The following is an 18,504-nucleotide window of genomic DNA, read 5'->3' on the forward strand; positions in this document are numbered from 1 at the left end:
AAGGGGGTGGGTTACCACCTTCATTCAGCTGCCCCCCTTCTGTCTCTCAGAGCCTGTTCTGTGCCCTCTCCTGTATGATGAGCCAGCCCTGCCACCGCATGTAGCCATCCCGGCCTATGCATTCCCAGTACTGAGCCCCCACTGCCCTGCAGCATGCAGCTGGGTTCAGAGTTTAGTGAGGACGTGCTCCAGATGGAATGAGAAATAGGGGAGAAAGGCAGCAGCTGAAACCAATAGCTACGTGTCCCAAGCTGCCCAGCTTCTGTGTGCTCAGACATGTCATCTAAAGCATCAGCCAGGAGACAGGCCAGGCCACTCTCTAGAACCCCCACCCCTTCCAGCTGCAGGAACTTCCCCATGTTGTGGCCATAGTTGCTTCCCATGACTTTATGAGAGGGATGGCACTGGGTAAGGGCTGAGATGCTAGGCCCTCACCTAGCCCATCATCATGGCTGCCCAGCCACCTGCCTGCGAGTGTCCCCGCTCCTGGACACCTGACTCAGCCACTGCAGGGAAGGGTCCATCAGAAATGCAGAGACGAGAGAGAGAGAGGGATAGGCAGGTCCCTTCATGCCAGCCTGCCTAATGTGCTCTGCAATTAAACATGGTAGATTGCTCCGCTCTCTGTGGTCACGGATTCAAACTGGACAGGGATCCTGCAGCACTTCCTAGGCCACAAGGAGCCCACTTTCAGGCTGCGCAAGGCCCCTCCAGGCGAGGCAAAATCCCTTCCAGGAGGTAGGGAAGGAAGAAGCCCAGGTACTGGGCTAGTGCAATGTCATCGGACACTCCCTCCAGAGCTTCCCGGTCTGTGCGGGAGAGGAGAGCTGGGCAGGGGAAAAGCATAAATCCACAGGCACTGGGGAGAGGCAGAACTCTCTGCCCCCCAGAGGTGAGGGCTGAGAAGGAGCTCACAATAGTGCAAGAGGGGAGAGAAAGGGGCACCTGACACAGGGGAGACTGACTGCAGTGTACCCAGGTTTGGGGGAAGGACTAAGATCCTGTGGAACATACTTCAGGGCAGGACAAAGCCTTCTCTTTCCACCTGCCTAGCGGCCTCTCCTTGCCCAACACCCTGGGGAGGACTAGAGGGCAGGGTGAGCAGGATGGCGAAAAGGGGAATAGTGAGGCCAATACACGGGAGCTGTCAGACTCAACAGATCAATGATCCCTCTAGCCTGGGATCCGGTCTCCATCAAAGGCCAATGCTGGATGCTCAGAACGCCATCTGTGCGAGGCTACAATAACCGGGGGTCAGGAGAGACCTCTCCAGAGCCTCCCTCCCCTCAACGATCAGTTCCTGCCATCTCCCACGCCCCCTGCAATGCCTCACCTCCTGCAGCCTCTCGATGTGGGTCCGACAGACCTCCAGGTCACTATCTCCCGGAACCACAATGATCCCCAGGGGCACAGCTGAAAGCAAAGCACAGACATCTCAGGGAGCTGCCTGCTGCCAGTCGTCCCCCCAGTCTCTGGGGCCCTGAGACAGCATGGCCACTGCCCAGTGGAGGACAGCACCAGAGACATGGTGAGAACAACAGGGCATTGCCACTTTGTATAAAACAGGGCTGACCACAGCCACCCACAGAGACTACAGCTCAAGCACGCAATACTCCATCTGCAGACCATGGCTTCATTACAGCAGAGCTGCGGCTGCCCAGAGCTGCCCCAATGGCCCAAAGTGCTCAAGGAGGCCTCCCCCATCACCCCCTAGGATAGCACACTCCCAAAGCCCCCAGGCACCCGGACTGGTCACTCACAGGCTTCCTTGAGCTTCTCCTTGTCGTAGTGAAGTGCCTCATAGTCATGCATGCTGATTCGGTTCACCCGGATTCGCAGCCGCTCGGGCACTGGTTGCTGGCTGCACGCAGGCAGGAGGAAAAGGGCAGGGGTTAGAAAGGAGGCCCTATAGATGTAGGCAGAAGCTCATAGCTACAGTAGCCCAGCCTCCTCCAGCAAGAGGCAACTGAGGAAACTAGGCAAGAGCACTGTCTTAGGGAGCTCCCAGCTAACCAGTACTTCTCTCTCCCAGCAAGTGGTGCTGTAAGCAGAATGGGAGGAGCACTGGTGTGGCAGGCTAGGGACATGGGGTGATGTGCCCAGCCATTCCAGTACTTGACTCCCCCAGGGAGTGGTGCTGCAGGCAGTGTGACAGAACCCCTTGCTAACCTAGTCCCAGCAGCAGGTGACAACAGTTAAGGCTTCATTTTCTGCAGCGGATGGCTGCCATAACTCAAGCCTCCTCTCACTCTCCTTCCAGTGTTGCCCAGAGGTCCTTTGAAAGACTCCCTGCTCATGCCTCTTGGAGGCAACTGTGAAGTGTGAAGAGCCGGGAGAGGCCACCCAGAATAAATGGGTGAATAATGCCCTCTTGGATTGGTACCACCCCATGCCCTGCTGCTGTGGAGGCGAGGAACCGATCCAAATTGGACAAGTTGCTGGGTTTGGGGCCCCCAGGGCTGCCCTGTGCCAGGTGAACGTACTCATTGAGCAGGGGCATGGAGTTGCGTCGCTTGGTCTTCTGCACCATATTGGCCTGGTTGCGCAGGGAGATGTGAATACAGGAGGGTGCCAGCTTGCACGGCTCCCCGTCCACCTGCATAGGAATGGCCTTGGATGTGGTGAGCATCACCTCCCGGCACTGGTGCAGCCGCTCTCCATGTCCACCCACCTGCAAGGCAGCCTGCAAACAGAACCAGGGTTACAGTGGGGCTGCTTGTAGTGAAAAGGCTCACGGCCATACCTCAGAGCAGCAGCATCCAACACCAAGTGGAATCACAAGCAAACTGAGCTTGGAGGGGCTCAGCTCAGTCCCCAGGGAGAAGGAATCCACAAAGACCAGCACACGCTGGAGTCCTCACAGGTGTCTCAGCTCTGGAGAGGCCCTGGGTGGGGAGGCAGGCGAGAGGATGCAGTGGCACACAAAGACCCCAGCAAACAAGGCTTATGGTGTTTGAATTCTCTCCCACCACTAGCCACCCAGGCACAGGCTGCAGGCTGGTGAGCGTTCTAGGGAAGGCTGCTCTGCTGTCCTGCACACAAGGCTCTGCTGTTCCTGGCAGAGGTCCCCCCAAGCTATACCTGGGGGTGCACCTCCAGGGTCCTGCTCCTGACTACACTGAGCCATGCTGGCTGCAGACTGGAAGGTCCCACAGGCTCAGAGGATGGGTGCCGCCTGGAGCCCTCAGGCACAGCTGGATTTCAAGTCAAGGTCGCAGGGTCGGGAGCTGTGGGTCAGGCAGGGTGCAGGGCAACAGGGCCAGAACCTGCTGCAGTGGCTGAGCTGATTTACCAGGGATGTCATGGTGAAGCCGATGACCTCAATGCAGCCATCGTCATGGCGCTGGGGCTCGAAGTCATGGTGCTCCCCAGGGTTGCCCCAGGGCATGGTGCCCGCACAGTACCTGCAGAGAGACAACGGGAGCAGAGTATTACCTGGGACCAACGGGAGGGCTCCTCAAACACCGGGCAGGGAGCTGCTCAGCATCCAGGGGTGCAGGAGCCACTCACCTCGGAATGTTCAGAAAGACAAGGCACTGGGGCTTCAGGTCCTGGATCTTGGGGGTCAGGTCTGTCCCATCACACTGAAAACAGACAGACGGAGAGACAGTCAGACACCTAGGCTGGCTGCAGGAGAAGGGCCCAGCCCTAGTATTTTGGGGGGAATGAACTCCCCATTTCTGAGTGAGAGCTGTTGCCCTGCAGCACCCAAGGAATGTCCCTCATAGTGCAACAGCTGCTTCAGCCACTGCGGTACCAGTTACTGTTACCCCAAAGGAACGATGCCCTGGATTCACCAATCCCCACCGCTCCCAGGGAACGATCCCAGCCCCTCCTCTCCAGACACTCACCACCACTTTGACGTGCTTCGCTAAGTCTTTGGAGCTGCCCGTAAGAAAGTCGGAAAACGCCGTCTGCCAACACAAGGGACAAGGTTAATGCCTGGAGACCGCGTCCCTGAGCACCAGCTGGATCGCATGGACCCTTCATGCTCTACTGAGTCTCAATTCAAGCCCCCGAGACTCCTGAGACTGGGCAAATCCTCTTCCAGGCCTCACTGCACCCTCTGCAGATTGGCCCTCCTGATACAGTGCTGCAGATGCTCCTCACTCCTGACCTGGCGCACCCCATGATAACCCAGCTCTGACAATGGACTTCAGTCCTAACTCGCAACTCCCCCATGTCCAGGCCGGGCCTCCAGGAGCAGCTGTGATCTAGGGCTAGGGCACCTCCTTCTCCAGGTGGGACGCAGTACTGGGGGCACAGAATGCAAGATCATTCTCTGGCTGTGAGAAAATATGGCCAAATAAAAGTTACTGGGCCCAATACAGGAGCAAGACACCAGGCTCCTCAGTGCGAGAGTTATGAGAGGGCACGAAACAATATGACATGCAGTCTAGGGTAACAGCTAATTCTCCAAACCCAGACCCTCAATGGGAGGGACAGCTCTGGGAAGTAGAAGCAACCAAGACTCAAGGGGAAGAACAAATTAGCCAGGGGGCTGCACTGCGATAGGGTTGGACAAAGGCTAATGCAACCTGGGGACTGCATATGCAGAGACCTCATCCCAGGGCAGGAAGCAGATAATCACCCTCTAATGCAGGTCTAGGGAGGTCCTGTCTGTGACACTATTTTTGGGCCTGGGCCCCTCAGTACAAGAAGGCCAGTGGGAGGAGTTCAGAGAAGAGTTAAAACAATCATCATGGGGCTGGAGGGACATACTGATGGGGAGATTAAAAGAGCTGAATCCTTATAGTTCAGACATCCCATTAGTAGCTACCCAGAGAAAGCAGCTTTGGAAATCTCTAAGAGTAGCTGGAGCTTAGACAGACAGTGCTCGTCTCCAAGGAGTCCCACACACTCACCCCAGCATAGAACATTTTATTCCGAAACCGGCTGTTAAATTTCTCTGGATTGGCCTCTAGGGAAAAAGAAGAAAAAAAACAAAAACAAAACCAAGACAGATGTTAGTGTCATTCACTCACTGCCAGGAGCAACTCAGCCGCCTGTCGCCCCAGCCTCGCTCTCCCAGGCTCACTAACCAACCTCCCCCAAGACTCGCCAGCTGCCTCTGCCACACGCCTCGGTTTCTTCCTTCCCCTCCCATTCATTCATGCACACTCTGCAGCTTCCTCTCCCCTATCTGGCTGTTCCCACACTCTTCCTGGTCAGTTCCCCCCACCCTCTCCCCAGTTGGTTCTCTCTCTGCCATCTCCCTACCACAAAGGCGTTTCAATTGACCAAGCTGGGAGCACTCCCAGGTTACAAACCTGCTTCCCCCATTCACCCCCACTCTAAATCTCAAGATTCTCCCACTCTGCAGCCCGGCCCTGCAGCTCTGCACAGAGAGCACCAGCCAGAACCTACTCCAGCCCCCACCTACCACGAGATTCGTGGAACTCGAGTGTCACGCGAGCATCAAAGCCGAGGCTGAAATAGTTATTGAAGACATCGAGGGGAAGCTGAAAAGGGAAAAAGAGGAGGCTGAGAACCGTGGTGCCCAGACATGGGGCTAGGAACGTAGGGTTACTGCAAGGGAGAGATGATACTTCACTAGCCATGTACGGGGCCACTGCCAGCAGAGGGAATAATTGAGACAGAGGCGGCTATTGGCCTGAAAGAGGGATATACTGAGGGGGATGGAATAGCCCTTTCTGCTGCCGTGAGCACATCCATGCTCAGCCCAGGCTCAGCATCCACACAGGCAACCGGGATGCAGTGTCCAGCCCAGATCAGCACCTAGGGTGGAACGGGGTGGCAACTGCAGTCAGTGGATGCTTTCTCTGTGCCAAATGCACCAGGGGTTGGGGCCTGTTTCCCCAGGAACCTTCAGGATCCCCAGAGAGGGTTTTCCAGAGAAGCAGGGATGTCTCCTCTCCACCAAACCCCATTCCAGCTGCTCAGTCCCCCTCCTTACAGGGTCACAGCTGGCTCACCAAGCAGTCAGACGATCTCTGCTCCCTGAGACACTTGCTGTTCTCAGGGTCTCTGCGCCAAAGGAATGGTCTTCTGCTTGCAGCGAGTCCTCCAAGTCTCTTGCAGACCTGCACCTTTGGGCCAGCTCTGGCTGCCACTAGTCCCTGGGGCTGCTTCTCCCAGATGGGAGGCAGGGAGGGGCCTCTGAGCCATGAGGAGAGAAAGTGGAAACGGGGGGGAAATATTCCCTGGGGAGTCAAGTGCTGCCTGAGCTGGGGACAGATGGAGAATGCTGGCCCGTGGAGGAGCTCTGTTTGTCGCTCACCTTGTCTGTGGCCGTCTCGTCTTTTTCCTCAGGGTTCACCTCGGAGTTTGACTCCACCTGGAGATTCCAGCGGTCGAGCTGCACAATGTTTCCCTCCTCCACGTGAGAGAGGATCTTTGACAAGGGCTCGTCCGTGTAACCCTATGGGCCAAAGCAGAGCTCATTGAGCCACCCAACCTGGCTCCCCTAACCGGGGAAGGGGTGGGCAGGGCCAAGTGCCCCAAAGCAAAGAGTGGGGAGAACACAGGGCTGGGATTTGTCACTGTGTAACCTGTAGCCTAAAAGGCTCCATCTCTGTGGGTGTTTTCCACAGTGACTCCCAGCCCACCACAGCAGCTTGCCAGGTGGCACAATTAGTTACTTCTCCCAAGGGGGTGGATTCCTATTTACAGCTGATGTCATTGGTGGGGGCAAAGGTGATCTGGGGAGAAACCAGGCCTCTGGGTGATGCATACACCACAGGGATCCCCATGTGCCAGCCACAGGCCAATTTCAGCCCCGTGGCATCTATGCCATATACCACATCTCCAGCATGTAGCCCTTACCACATCCAGCCACAGCCGCCCCTCGCTGCACTCACCTCCTCTGCTGGGAGCTCTTGGGCACACTGTGCACGGCTCCGAGATAGCAGCGCATGGAGTGCAAGTGGGAAAGCTCCCCACGCCAGAGAAAAGAGCTCAGCTTCCCCCCCCCCCCCCAACCCTGACCCCGGGGGCTTAGCTCCGCTTCTCCCACACACCAAACCTCTGTCCTGCCATCACAGCTCAGATCCCTCCTCCCCTCCAACCACCTGGGCCCAAGCTCAGGAGCCAGTAGTACCAGGGCCCTATGAGTGCCCCCGCCCAGGGCAAGTACCCCTCTCCGCCCCCTCCTCCCGAGTCACTTACCCCGCCCCAGTTCAGAGTCCTGGCCAGGTCATTCCCTGTCCCCAGAGGGAGGATGGCTACAGGAGGAGGGGGATTCAGACGTAACTGGTCCAGGATGGAGAGGATCCACCCCACCTGGCCAAACAGGACAGACACCAAAGAGGCAGCTGGTTACTTCAGAGCCCTACAAGGTGATCAGCTTGAGGGGGTAGAGTGCGTTACCAAGAGCCAGAGACATGGAGACTGGGCCCCCCAACTTCCAAGCCATTACGGGAGATGCTCAGCCAATAACCATCAGTGCTCCAGAGGGGACAAACCACATCCTTCTACCCAATGTTCTGGGGAAATGCCTGCCCCACCCCAAATGGCAAGTGAGTGAGGCTCCCCAGAGGTGGCATCTCATGCAGTTAACAGCCTGTTGGTGCCCTAGTATGTGTCAATGCCCCTGTACAGTGGATTCTGCCAGGACCCATGGGGCTGAGAATCCCCACTGCTATTTGCCCCGACAGCTGATCAGCCCCTTTCTATACCTAACCTACACTGGGAGCGTGAGAGTTAATCTTCCAGGAGTGCTGCAGACAGCTTAGATGGGGGAAGCCTGAACTCACTCTGGTTCCCAAACTTTGCCCAGCTGAGGACTGTGCCAGCAACTCGTCAGGAGCTCAAGGGATGCACCTATATGGCATCAAAAGGAGACCATTGCAGCTGCCCTCATCTCTAGTATGGAGACATAGACCACAAGGACTACTGGCCCCAGCACACCATGCAGCTAGCTTCTGAGATGAAGATGGAGCATGGCATGCTGGGACCTGTAGTCACAGGGGGCGGTGAGCCATATTATAGAACTTGGGGGACCCATTTTGCCCACCTCTGAGCAAGGGGTTTGGATCAAGGCACCAGCCACATCCCTTGATAGCTCAGTGAGAGCTGAGAGGTCAGGGTCACTCACCGTGCCATCCCCCCCACACGCCAGGATCCGCAGGTTGTGCACTTTCCGATACATCTCCAGCCTGCAGGGAAGCAGAAAGCAGAGGGGGTCAGGGAAAGGCGGGAGAATCACCGAGACGCTTGAAGCTGGGAATGCACCAGCCAGTGTTTGCAATGGGTTCCTCTCTCAGGCTGTCCACTGGAGGAGTCACAACCTTAGACCCCTCTCTTCACCCTAGAGCCTCATGGCATCTGACACATTGTAATGAATTTATCTTCACAGGCCCCTGGAAAAGGAAGCCAGGATTATTATCCCCATTGTACAGACGGAGAAACCTCTAGGTGTAGAGAGGGAATGGGATTGGGCCCAGGTCACAGAACAGGCTAGTGACAGAGCTGGGAATAGAACCCAGGAGTCTGGCTCCCAGCCCTGTCCCTTAACCATTCAGCCATCCTTCCTCCTGGAAACACAAGGGAGCCAGGACTGACTGGGAAGTGAAATGGGATCAGTCCCCAGAGACACTTCCCAGGCTTTGAACTTGCAGTAGGTGTCCAGCCACACAGCTCTTCCCAAGGGCCTTTCCTAGAGCATCAGTCCCTCACTAGCGGCCAGCTGGAAGAGAAGGGGCCAAGGCTCCTATTGGGGGAGACAGTGGGAGAAGGGGATGGGGCTCCCTGAGTCAGTACTCACGCCTCTTTGGGGCCGCCCTGGTTGAGATCAAAGACTTGTCGTGGGTTGAGATACCACATGAAGGACTGGATGATCTTGGCTCCCTAAAAGGATGAAAGACTTCAGGAAACAGTATACAGACAATCCCGATGGGGTGGGGTGGGGGGGGCAGGGAGGAAGCAGAGTCTTAGACAGAGGTGATGGAAATCTGCAGTCCTGGGTAGTCAGGCAAGGCCTGGCCTCAAGAGGAGATGCCAGGGAGTAAGTTGCTTCTGTATTTGCAGCTGAGACATCACCGAACATGCTGGATTCTCAGCAGTTGGGATAAAAGGCCTCCATGGAGCTGGCTATCCAGGAACATGTCAGGAAATGTCCCTACCTGATTCCCACCACTCTTGGGGTTCACAAACACCAGCAGGGGCTTCATGAGTGGGGCTGGCGTAGGCTTGATGACAAAGGGTTTCCATCGCCCCTCCTGCAAGAGACACCACAACACCATCAACAAACATGGGGAAACACAACCTCTTGCCTGCATCGGAAATTTAAAGTTACTAAGGTCTAAAGTTGGAGACAAAATACTGAACAAAATACCAGCCACCCCCAGAGCCCCAGCACCGGGATCCACCCCCCAGGGCCCTAGCACTCCAGTGGGAGTGGGATCCACATGCCAGCCTTTCTGTTCTCTTTTTAAACACCCCTTTGAGATACCTTACAATTGCAAATCACCCTCATATCCCAGCACCTTCCCTCCACCTCATTTTTCTCTGCTCCATGTCTCAGACCATACCGTGACCAGCGATCTTCCTTCTCCAACTCCCACTCCCCCCCCACCCCCCGCCAATTCCCAGTCAACACAGGCCTCATTCTCTGACCTCTGCCCCCTTTTTGCTGGATTTCCGCTTGAACGACGTCCTCTTCTTTTTCTTACTGGACTTCAGTGGATTCTAGCAAAGGAGAAAAACCAGGTCAGCAGCTGCCAGTTGAGCAGGAGCTGCTGATTAAACAGGAGCGAAGCCTGAGGGAGTGACTCACCTGGGGGCGTCGGACCCGCAGAATCCAGGTCGGCGGGACGACGACAGCAGCATGAGCCCCCAGCGAGCACGGCTCCTCGATGCATTGCAGCATGAAGCACGACACCTTACTGTGATACTGCGAGGGAGAGAGAATGGAGCACTCGATTGCTGAAGCCTGGCCTGGGAAGCCCAGCTCTGAACACTCACAGCACCTCTGCCTCCAGCAGGGAGCGCTGTAGGAAATGCAGCAGGAGCCTAACAATGTGAAAGCTCCCAACAGGAGGCATTGCAGGGAAAGGGCGGGAACCCTGGCTGTGAGAGGCGCTCCCAGCTACTCCAATCCCAGCCTCTCTCAGTAAGAGGTGCTGCAGGGTATGGGGCAGGAGCTTCCAGCTTGCACTAGAACGTACCCGGCCATCAGAAGTCATTAGGCCATTAACTCAGGGTAGGGCTGCACTCACCGCTTGTTTACACCAGGAACAGCTGATGGCTACAATCTCCTTGCTGTGAAAGGCAAACTTCTGCTGGAAACCCTGCAGAGGGAAGGAGGCGGGTTGTGAAGCTCCTGACAACTCTCCGCAGTGCAGCGAGGGGCACACAGGAAGGGGAACAGCAGCTCCCCAGCTACGACAGATGTTAGCCACAAGAGTCCTTCTGCAGCCAATGCAGCTCGGGTCTCAGTTGGACAGTTCCCCACCCACAGCCCTGGCATGAGGGAATTCAAAATGTTTGGGACAAGCATCTCTGGACCCAAGGGCAAGGACCCAGCCAAAGGTGCCTGGGGGGGGGGGGGTGTCCCTCCAGAACAGATTGGGAGATCAGTTTGTGTGGAAATCTGATGACTGGATGAACGTGGGGATTGAGAGAGTGCTGTCTGTGATGCCAGTAGGCGGCAATGTAGGGAATGGTAGCATCACTGACTGCGAGGGGGCTGCCCCTCCCAGCAGGGCTTGTGTGCGTCCTGCTCCAAGTGGTTCCTCTCTATGTTCCCCACACCTACCACCTTCCCTTTCCCTGCCTAACCTCGGCTTTTCCTTCAGCCCTTCTTACCTTTCCGCACTGCCGGCACTTCCCTTCCTGGCGTCTCCGGTGCACCCAGTGATGCCGGACGACTATGGGCTAAATGGAAACACAAGGGCCAGGTTCAAAGAGAACGCAGAGAAAAGTACGGACATGATCCTGTTAGCACACTCCTTGGCTGGGACCCAAAGTGGCCTTGCCTCTTCTCTGGCCCATACGGAATGGAATCCTCCTCTGCAATCTCTTTAGTACTGAGAGGACACTGCAGAAGCCCCTGGGAACATCTCAGCCCAGACACTGGAGAAGTTCAGAAGCACGAGCACTCAGCTCTGGGAGAGGCCAGGGAGATGAAAGCCCAGACACAGGGTACCTGACTGAGATGCCAGGTGTCTTATCCTCCAGTGCTGCTCTCAACAGCCCCCAGGAGAAATCCATGTGGGGAGGGGAGGAGGAAACCCTATCATGAGGTGCATGTCAAAGGTTTGTTCTGGTACATTTGGGGGGCAAAGAGAACACCCAGGCATCCTTCACCCTAAACAGACAGCATGTTTGCATCATGAGAAAGGAATCTCAACCAGGCTTGGTTGAAAATGCTGGAGAGAACTGTGGGTGAGATGAGCTTCTTTAGACAGGAGGGTAATTTGTTCGTTATGTTTAGTCTCTAGAAAGCGTATTGTGATTTTGTATTATACGTAACCATTTGTTTCCAATATTCTCACTGTCACCTGACTCTCTGTTCTTTGATAATAAATGTATTCTTGCTTTCACTGGGAATATGTGTAAGTGCTGTGTGTTTAGCAGAGCTGTGTAGTCAGCTTTGGGACAACAGGCCTGATAATTCTGTGAGTGTCCAGTGGAGCAGGGGCTGGACTCAACAGGGGATGCTTGGAGGACAGGGAGGTTAGGGTGTGCCTACTGCTAACCTGCAGAGAGAAAACAAGGTCTGCAGAGGCTTGGAGGGGAGTGTTTGCATGGCTGGTGGAGTCAGGGAGCTAACACACAGCAGGCACAGACAAGACTTCCTCACCCTAAGGACAGGCAACAGCAAGGTGCCTCACACAGCCCTGGGTACCCTGGGAAGTGTCACAATTATGACGAATAATCAGAAAAATAAATGCTGTGAATCCACGCTGCCTCCCCTCAGGCAAACCATTTCTCTGCCACAGGCCTAATGGAAAACAGATGCCCCACCTAGCTCACGGTCACAGAAGACACACTGGAGACACCTGTGGCCCTGAACACAGATGACGAAGGCAAAGAGCTGAAACTGCTGAGCTCCAGACCACATCAGTCACTGAGGAGAGAAATTAAGTTCCTCCAAACTCCCTCTGCTCACCCTGTTCTCCCAGCAGTCCGACTTAATCATGAGTGGAGCTAAATCCGTATGCCGATGGTCGGCCAGCACGTGCTGCCTGAACTGGCGCCTCCTCACGCTGGCAACAACAGAGTGCGGGTCATTCAAACACAGCCATCTTCTCTGTGCCTGAGCCTGGGAGCCCCGTGGGGCAAGGGCAGCTCGTTCTGTGACAGGAGACCACCAAGCACAGTGCTGGTCCCTAACGGCTACCGGGATGGCATGTCCACCCTCCCCAGCCAGGGGAGTAATTTTAGGGAGAGATGGAAGAAGGAGGCAGTACGTTTCCCCCAGCTTGTACTGGGTGGTGAGGAGGGGGAAGGGGTGCGTCTGTTTAAACACAGCGTTTCTTCTCTCTTCCCCCCCGTTTTACTCCTCCATCTGGAGGGGAGAAGGAAGCAGCACAGGGTGGGGGGCACAGGGGAGTCCGAGTTTGCTGCTTAGTCCAAGAGCACTCTCTGCCCCCGCTTGCTGCTGAACAGCTGCTGTCCATGCAGTCACACCTCTGTTTATTCTTCCTTCTCTAGGTTCTGTTTCCTACTATACAGTGGTTGGAATGATGAATTCTGGAGGGTGCTTTCCTTATAGCACCGTCGAGGTCTGGGATCTAACCCCTATTTCCTGGTTAAAGCTGGTAAGGTAAGTTTGAGGGATAAGAGAGCCCAGATACCATAATGATGGGCACCTTGGAAACAGATGAGATTAGGTTCTCTATGGAGACCGCAGAGGAGAGATCCTCGGGTGCTTCAAAGCTAGTGCAGTAGCTGTTCAGGTGAATCCCAGGTGTGCGTATTCCCCATGGAGATCTCTGGCCTATGTCCTACCAAAAGCTCCTCTAGACACGTCTGCTAGTTTGGAACTGCCTTAGGACTAGTTTGTGTGGATACTCTCCAGTTCCCTCCACCCACAACTTTCAGCACCACGGAGAGTTCCATATCCCTAGGGAAGGCACAGGGTGCTGTTGCTGGTCACACCCCTGCAGCACAGAGGTTTGCAGGAGAGCTCCTGAGGGGGCATGCAGACATTTACTCCTTCCTGGGTGGCACTGTAGGGCATACTGGAGAGATGGCAGCAAGGGGCACCACAGGGAAAATGGTTTAAAGTGCTACAGTGCACGTTTAACCTGGCCTGGACACAGCCATGCAATACAGACTACAGGGGACAATCCTGCCCTGGCTGGGAGAGATGAAGTAGATAAGACCTAACAGACATACAAGCCAGAGTCCTCACAGGTAAGGGGTGCACAAGAGTTAAGCAGGGGCAAGTTCAGGTACTGTGGCAATAAGTGCAGCTAACCTGGGCTGGGCGATAGAGCAAAAACGCAGCTCTTCTCCCCAAACTCCACACAACCTTCCAAGAGGCCTGCAAAAGTTCAACTGTTTTCATTCTCTCAGGGCCAGCACCAGATGGGCTGAAATTCCTCCTGGGAAAGGCTGGCCTTGAGGTGTCTTTGGATCTGCCCCTGAATGATCTGAGATTCGCCCCATATTAGCACCAATCCCGTGCAGGTGCACTTCAAAGAAATGCCCCACAGGATGGGTGACTGTGCCTCTTCAGTGCCCAGAGGTTTCACAAGTAGCACAGACTCAGGGGCTCCTGCCACACTTGAAAATGCCCAGACTTTCTGCTGCTTCCACAACAAATCAAGCTAAGCCCTTCCCCTGAGCCCTCTGCCACCAAACTAGAAGGGGACGGGACTTCCTCCTGGCAAACACAGCAAGCAGTCCAGCTGAGTCACTCACCTCCCGAACGTTCCTTGATCCCGACTCCCTGAAGGAAGGTTTGCAGCGGAAATTTATCTGCAGATTTAACACACATAAGGGAGGCAACAGTGAAACCATCTACTAAAAGAAGCCTTCTGGAGTCGTGTTCAATGTGGCAGGTCTGGGAGCTTCCTGGGACATTTGATGCTTATCTGGAATCCTCATCCAACCCCCTACCGAAGGAACAATTCACCAGCCCTTGGGGCTAAAATGCCCGGAGATCTGCTAAAAGTCTGTTTCCCCACTAAACTGCCCCCTCAGGAGGCACCTGCCTGTCACGACAATGGTTAGCCAAAGCACACGGGGTTCAGTGCTGGCCCCATGCTGTTGCCCAGGTAAGGGGTAACCAGCAATTCAGGCCCAGGAGCGGCCTGTGTTGGGCTTTACTCACTTTCTCCAGCTGTTCTATGCAGGGCGTATGCACTACAATTTTGCAGGCTGCACACTTGCGTCTGGTCAGAGGTTTCTGCTGAAAAAGGGAAAAGTCCCTATGTTAACGTCAGTATTTATTTACACTCTGGAAGCCTTGGAGCTCCACTCACTCACTCCTCCTCCTCCACTCCGAGGCGGGCACTCCTGAGAGCGAGCAGCTCAGTACACTTCAGAATGGGAAGCCATAAGGTAAAAGCCTCCTCCCTTGATCTGAATGCCCAACCCCCAGCCTCCCTCAGCCCTGCCCTGGGGCAAGAGGCAAAGGCACTCTCCATTGGCCAATCACTCCTCAATCTCTTCTGACACTGGCACCAGGCAGTCAATCACTGCCACCTGTGGCAGTTTTGGTGCTGCTCATCAGGCTGTGACCCCAAGCTCATTTCACCCAGACCAACGAACATCCATCAGATGGGCACCATCCTCAGACCCCAGCACTCGCAGCTGGACCGGACCTGCACTTAGAGAGGGATGGCTGCAGCATCTACGAGGGCATTGCCCCTATGGGCGGCCCAGCCTTCTGGCTTTCACTTCTTGGTTCTTCTTTTTATTGCAAGATCCTTCCTGGAAAGTTCTGGAATTAAATTCTCTCTTGGGGCATCTGGGGTCACTACAGCCACTCACAGAAACTCGGTATCAACTCAGCCAGCTGGGTCCTAGCCACAGAGATACCCAGAGGCCCTGGCGCCTGCTGCCCACTCAAATGCAGCAACTTTCCAGACTCAAAGCAGCATTAGCAGCAGGCAGAGTCCAGAGCAGAACATTTTCCATATCCCTCACTGGCCCCACAAGTGTTAACCCCTTCTTTGTTGGACCCCAGAATGCCCGAGAACTTCCACTGGGGTTCTCACAACAAATGTTTTGGTGGGCTCGGAGTGCGGCTCAATTTTAGGAAAAACTCAATAAATATGCATATACACATGTCCAAACCATTGTAATTTATTTATGTAGGGGTTTTTTTGCAGACACAATAATAAAAATAATGCATAGTTGTCTCTATTCTTTATAAACAGAACAGAAACACAAATAAGGCGCATAGCATGTTCTTGTCTTTTTTCTTGTTTCTTTTGCATTTCTGGTTGCTTTTTTTGAGGGTGGGGAGGGACTGGCTAGCTACTAAGTCTGCTGTGAAAAGTGATATTAACTAACATACAAATATCACTTTTCACAGCAGACATACTCCGTTCCGGCAAGCCTGGGGACAAATTAAGCCCTGGATAGGAAAGTGGGTACAGAGGCAGCAGGGGCCAGGGGCACTGGGAGAGGCAGCAGGGGGGCAGAGGTGATGATGGGGGCTAAGCTTGGGGCTAGAGCCTGCCACCGCAGAGTCAGAGAACGGAGAATGAAGCCTCACGCACAGGGGATGGGGCCTGGAGATGGAGTTCGAAGCCACATGGGTGGAACCTGCCACCAGCCACCCCAAAGGCTGAAGCCTGACCCCCCCCCCCCCCCAAAGTGGGGAACTCACATTGGCTGTCTGCTCCTCCAGCTTGTGTCTCCGCAGAGGAGGGCAAGGCCCAACCATTGATGGCAGCCCTAGAGGAGGGGCTGCTGCTTTGGGTCCCTCCCCCATCACCACCCAGCAGGCTGTGGCCGCAAGAAAAGACCTTGGTGGCTGCATTTGAGAAATGCCAGGCTACTGAGTGCAGAAAGGGATCCCCAGGTTTTTCCACTAGGTGGCAGCACAGTCTTGTATCTAGACCAAGCCGAGCTGATGACGGGGTCACTGTGTCTGACTTACCAGCATCTTGGCCACACAGTTCTGTTCCCCTACATAGCAGAAATCCCCAGAGCCGCTGGTCTCAAACCAGATGTGCTCCCCGTAGATTGCAGTTTCCTGGAAGGCACAAGAGATACATTGTACTTCTCCGATGGGCCACAAGAGTCCCCAAACTTTCAGGGCCTGGCCTTGGATCCCAGCAGTCACCTCCAACATGATGAATATCCCGTTGACCATCCCAGACCCACAATACACTGTGCTACAGAGCACCGCTGTGATCACAGGCTGCACAGAGGCCCACTCTCCAGAGCGAGGGCATATCCAGAAAACCTGCCCAAAGCTCCCATCATGGCCCAGAAGTGTCAGAAATGTAGAAGTACTGCCTGTAGGATGCTATCCTGTCTAGCTGTAAGCAATGGGGCCGTCCAGGAGAGGATTCACCTCATTGCTAGGGAGTTTTCCTGAGATTCAGCTTACATGTTCCCCTTACTTACCGTCACCCGCTCCGAGGTCTGCACCCCTCGCTCTATTACTGGCAGACTGTCACGTCCCCACTCACGCATTGCTGAGCTGAACTGGACACATCTCTCCTCACAGGTCAATCCCTTCAGCCCCCTGACTGTTTCTGCTCTTCTCTGAATGCCCTTCACAGTGTTCCAGGTGAGAACCATCCCCTCTCAGCTTCCAAACACAAGGCCTCTAGGGACGAGGGGACCAGAGCAGAAGGCACTATCCCAGCTAGGTTTCCCCACAGGTGTAGAGAGGGATTGTCCCCACCTCTGAGGATGCAGTTCACAATGGGTGCAGCTTTGTCTGTGCATCTCCGACAAGGAGAGCAGTGCCTTCCACCACTCACCAGGTCTCCATTCCCACGTGCAGAATGGATGGCTGTGTAGTAGCAGTGGGGAATGAGAGCGAATGCACTGTCTGTTTTCCCCAGCATCAAGGCACTTTACCCAGCAACATCAGAAAGCACCAGCTGCTAGCCACAAGGCTACGAGTGTCAAAACAGGAGCCACTTGGTACAGCCTTATAGCCCTCCTTCTGGGAACGGCCACAAGCTGAGTCAGCCACTGTAACATCAGAGAGTCCCCTCCCAAGCACCAAGGAAAATTAAAGGCAACCTACACTCCAGTCCACAGTGCTGCGGATCTGCCTCTCTGATTCACTCCTCAGGGCTAGTGTGGGGTTCGGCTGGGCTACCATGTGCTGGAGGCCGGACTTGGCGATGGCTTTCCTGGAAGAAAGAGGGAGGGGTGGCTATAAAAACAGGCAGGAACATAAATGCACGCAAGGCATCATAAGCTCTTCAGAAGGAAGAGGCTAAGGGGGGCAGAGCATCGTTCATTAGTATCACTCAAAGCCAGAAACCTGGGCTGAGGCTGAATTCACTATAATGACAGGCTGGGCAATATCCACCCTTCCTGAATATGCCATGAGGATGAGCTGGTGAAGGGTTCCCTGCAGTGGTGATATATAGGCTCTCACAAGCCATACCTACACAGTATGCCCCTCTAGCAGTGACCGGGCCACAGAGCAGCTTGAGAGTCTGCTAGAACCCCTGAGCTACAGATCTGGGTTTTGCCCAGGCAGTAGATGCTCATGTTTTTAGATCCAGTGGCCCTGGGGGTTGATGCCCCACTCAGGGGCATCACATTACACACAAAAAGCTTCAGACTTGACCTGGTGGGAGCAGCCCCTCTTCCCAAAGATGGGCAAAGATCACAAGGGTGGGGACTCTTCCTGAAGACATTGGGACATCCCAGAGATGCCCCCTCTCACTTGAATGTCACAAATCGAGAATCGAGAGCCAGCAGAAGTGGGGCAGAGTGCATTGAGAAGTGGGGGAAGCAGCTCACGGCCCCTGCTCACAAGAGGCTCTTGCTGTCTCCAGGTCAGCAGCCATTCACTTGGGACTGACAACCTCAGCAAAGATTTTGACCCCTCCCACCATGGCAGTGCCATTTCCAGTAGCTGCCTGGGCAGGGAGTTGTGCAGCCTCTGAGCCCAGCAGCCAGTGGAGCTGGGCATAGAAAGCTAATTGGAGAAACTGGACACATCCTTCCCCCATCCCAGAAACATCCCCTCTCATGATCCCTTATTCACGCCTGCACCTGGCACCAGCAGCTGGGAGAAGCAGCAAGCACAGGGGTACTGCAAACAGCCTGAAAAACTCAGAAGCCAGTCGGACACACACAGATGGACAAGAGGCTGATTGGCGCTTCTTCAGAGGAGAAGGAAATGGAGACAATGATTCCCTGGCTTCTCCTAGTCCACAAGCGTATGGAGCACATGGCTGGGAGCTGCAGCTAGGCCTGGCAGAGGGTCCTGTGCTAGCCCCTTCCCTCATCCTACCCCAAGGCCCCATGCAGACCCTCCAGCTCCCTCTCCCCACTTGCCCTGATCCAGCAGGGTCTGGTACTCCATGCCAATGCGTCAGCCATGCCCTCACCTTTCCCACCCATGCCAGATAAGCTAGACACCCTATGCCAATCTCTGCT

The 18,504-nt window shown here is 55.0% G+C and overlaps 1 protein-coding gene across 15 annotated transcripts in view; it reads right to left on the bottom strand.

The window, feature by feature from the left end:
- The window catches only part of DGKZ (diacylglycerol kinase zeta), a 108,177-nt gene that overhangs the window by 20,499 nt on the left and 69,174 nt on the right, over nucleotides 1-18,504 (bottom strand). For 13 of the 15 annotated variants that reach the window (XM_045015604.1, XM_045015603.1, XM_045015606.1 and 10 more), the window contains 21 exons: nucleotides 17,132-17,240; nucleotides 16,025-16,120; nucleotides 14,246-14,323; nucleotides 13,834-13,890; nucleotides 10,768-10,836; nucleotides 10,179-10,250; nucleotides 9,737-9,853; nucleotides 9,577-9,648; nucleotides 9,084-9,179; nucleotides 8,726-8,808; nucleotides 8,057-8,117; nucleotides 7,129-7,242; nucleotides 6,242-6,382; nucleotides 5,384-5,462; nucleotides 4,866-4,921; nucleotides 3,852-3,914; nucleotides 3,511-3,584; nucleotides 3,293-3,404; nucleotides 2,484-2,683; nucleotides 1,761-1,861; nucleotides 1,334-1,413 (listed from right to left, as the gene is read on the bottom strand). In XM_045015604.1, the coding sequence (XP_044871539.1) occupies nucleotides 1,334-1,413; nucleotides 1,761-1,861; nucleotides 2,484-2,683; nucleotides 3,293-3,404; nucleotides 3,511-3,584; nucleotides 3,852-3,914; nucleotides 4,866-4,921; nucleotides 5,384-5,462; nucleotides 6,242-6,382; nucleotides 7,129-7,242; nucleotides 8,057-8,117; nucleotides 8,726-8,808; nucleotides 9,084-9,179; nucleotides 9,577-9,648; nucleotides 9,737-9,853; nucleotides 10,179-10,250; nucleotides 10,768-10,836; nucleotides 13,834-13,890; nucleotides 14,246-14,323; nucleotides 16,025-16,120; nucleotides 17,132-17,240 (1,930 nt within the window). The remainder of the gene's footprint in view (nucleotides 1-1,333; nucleotides 1,414-1,760; nucleotides 1,862-2,483; nucleotides 2,684-3,292; nucleotides 3,405-3,510; nucleotides 3,585-3,851; nucleotides 3,915-4,865; nucleotides 4,922-5,383; nucleotides 5,463-6,241; nucleotides 6,383-7,128; nucleotides 7,243-8,056; nucleotides 8,118-8,725; nucleotides 8,809-9,083; nucleotides 9,180-9,576; nucleotides 9,649-9,736; nucleotides 9,854-10,178; nucleotides 10,251-10,767; nucleotides 10,837-13,833; nucleotides 13,891-14,245; nucleotides 14,324-16,024; nucleotides 16,121-17,131; nucleotides 17,241-18,504) is intronic. The other 2 variants (XM_045015599.1, XM_045015602.1) reach the window with 1 other exon arrangement.

Source organism: Mauremys mutica, chromosome 4 (assembly GCF_020497125.1).
Source record: "Mauremys mutica isolate MM-2020 ecotype Southern chromosome 4, ASM2049712v1, whole genome shotgun sequence".
In the NCBI taxonomy this organism is placed as follows: Eukaryota; Metazoa; Chordata; order Testudines; family Geoemydidae; genus Mauremys; species Mauremys mutica.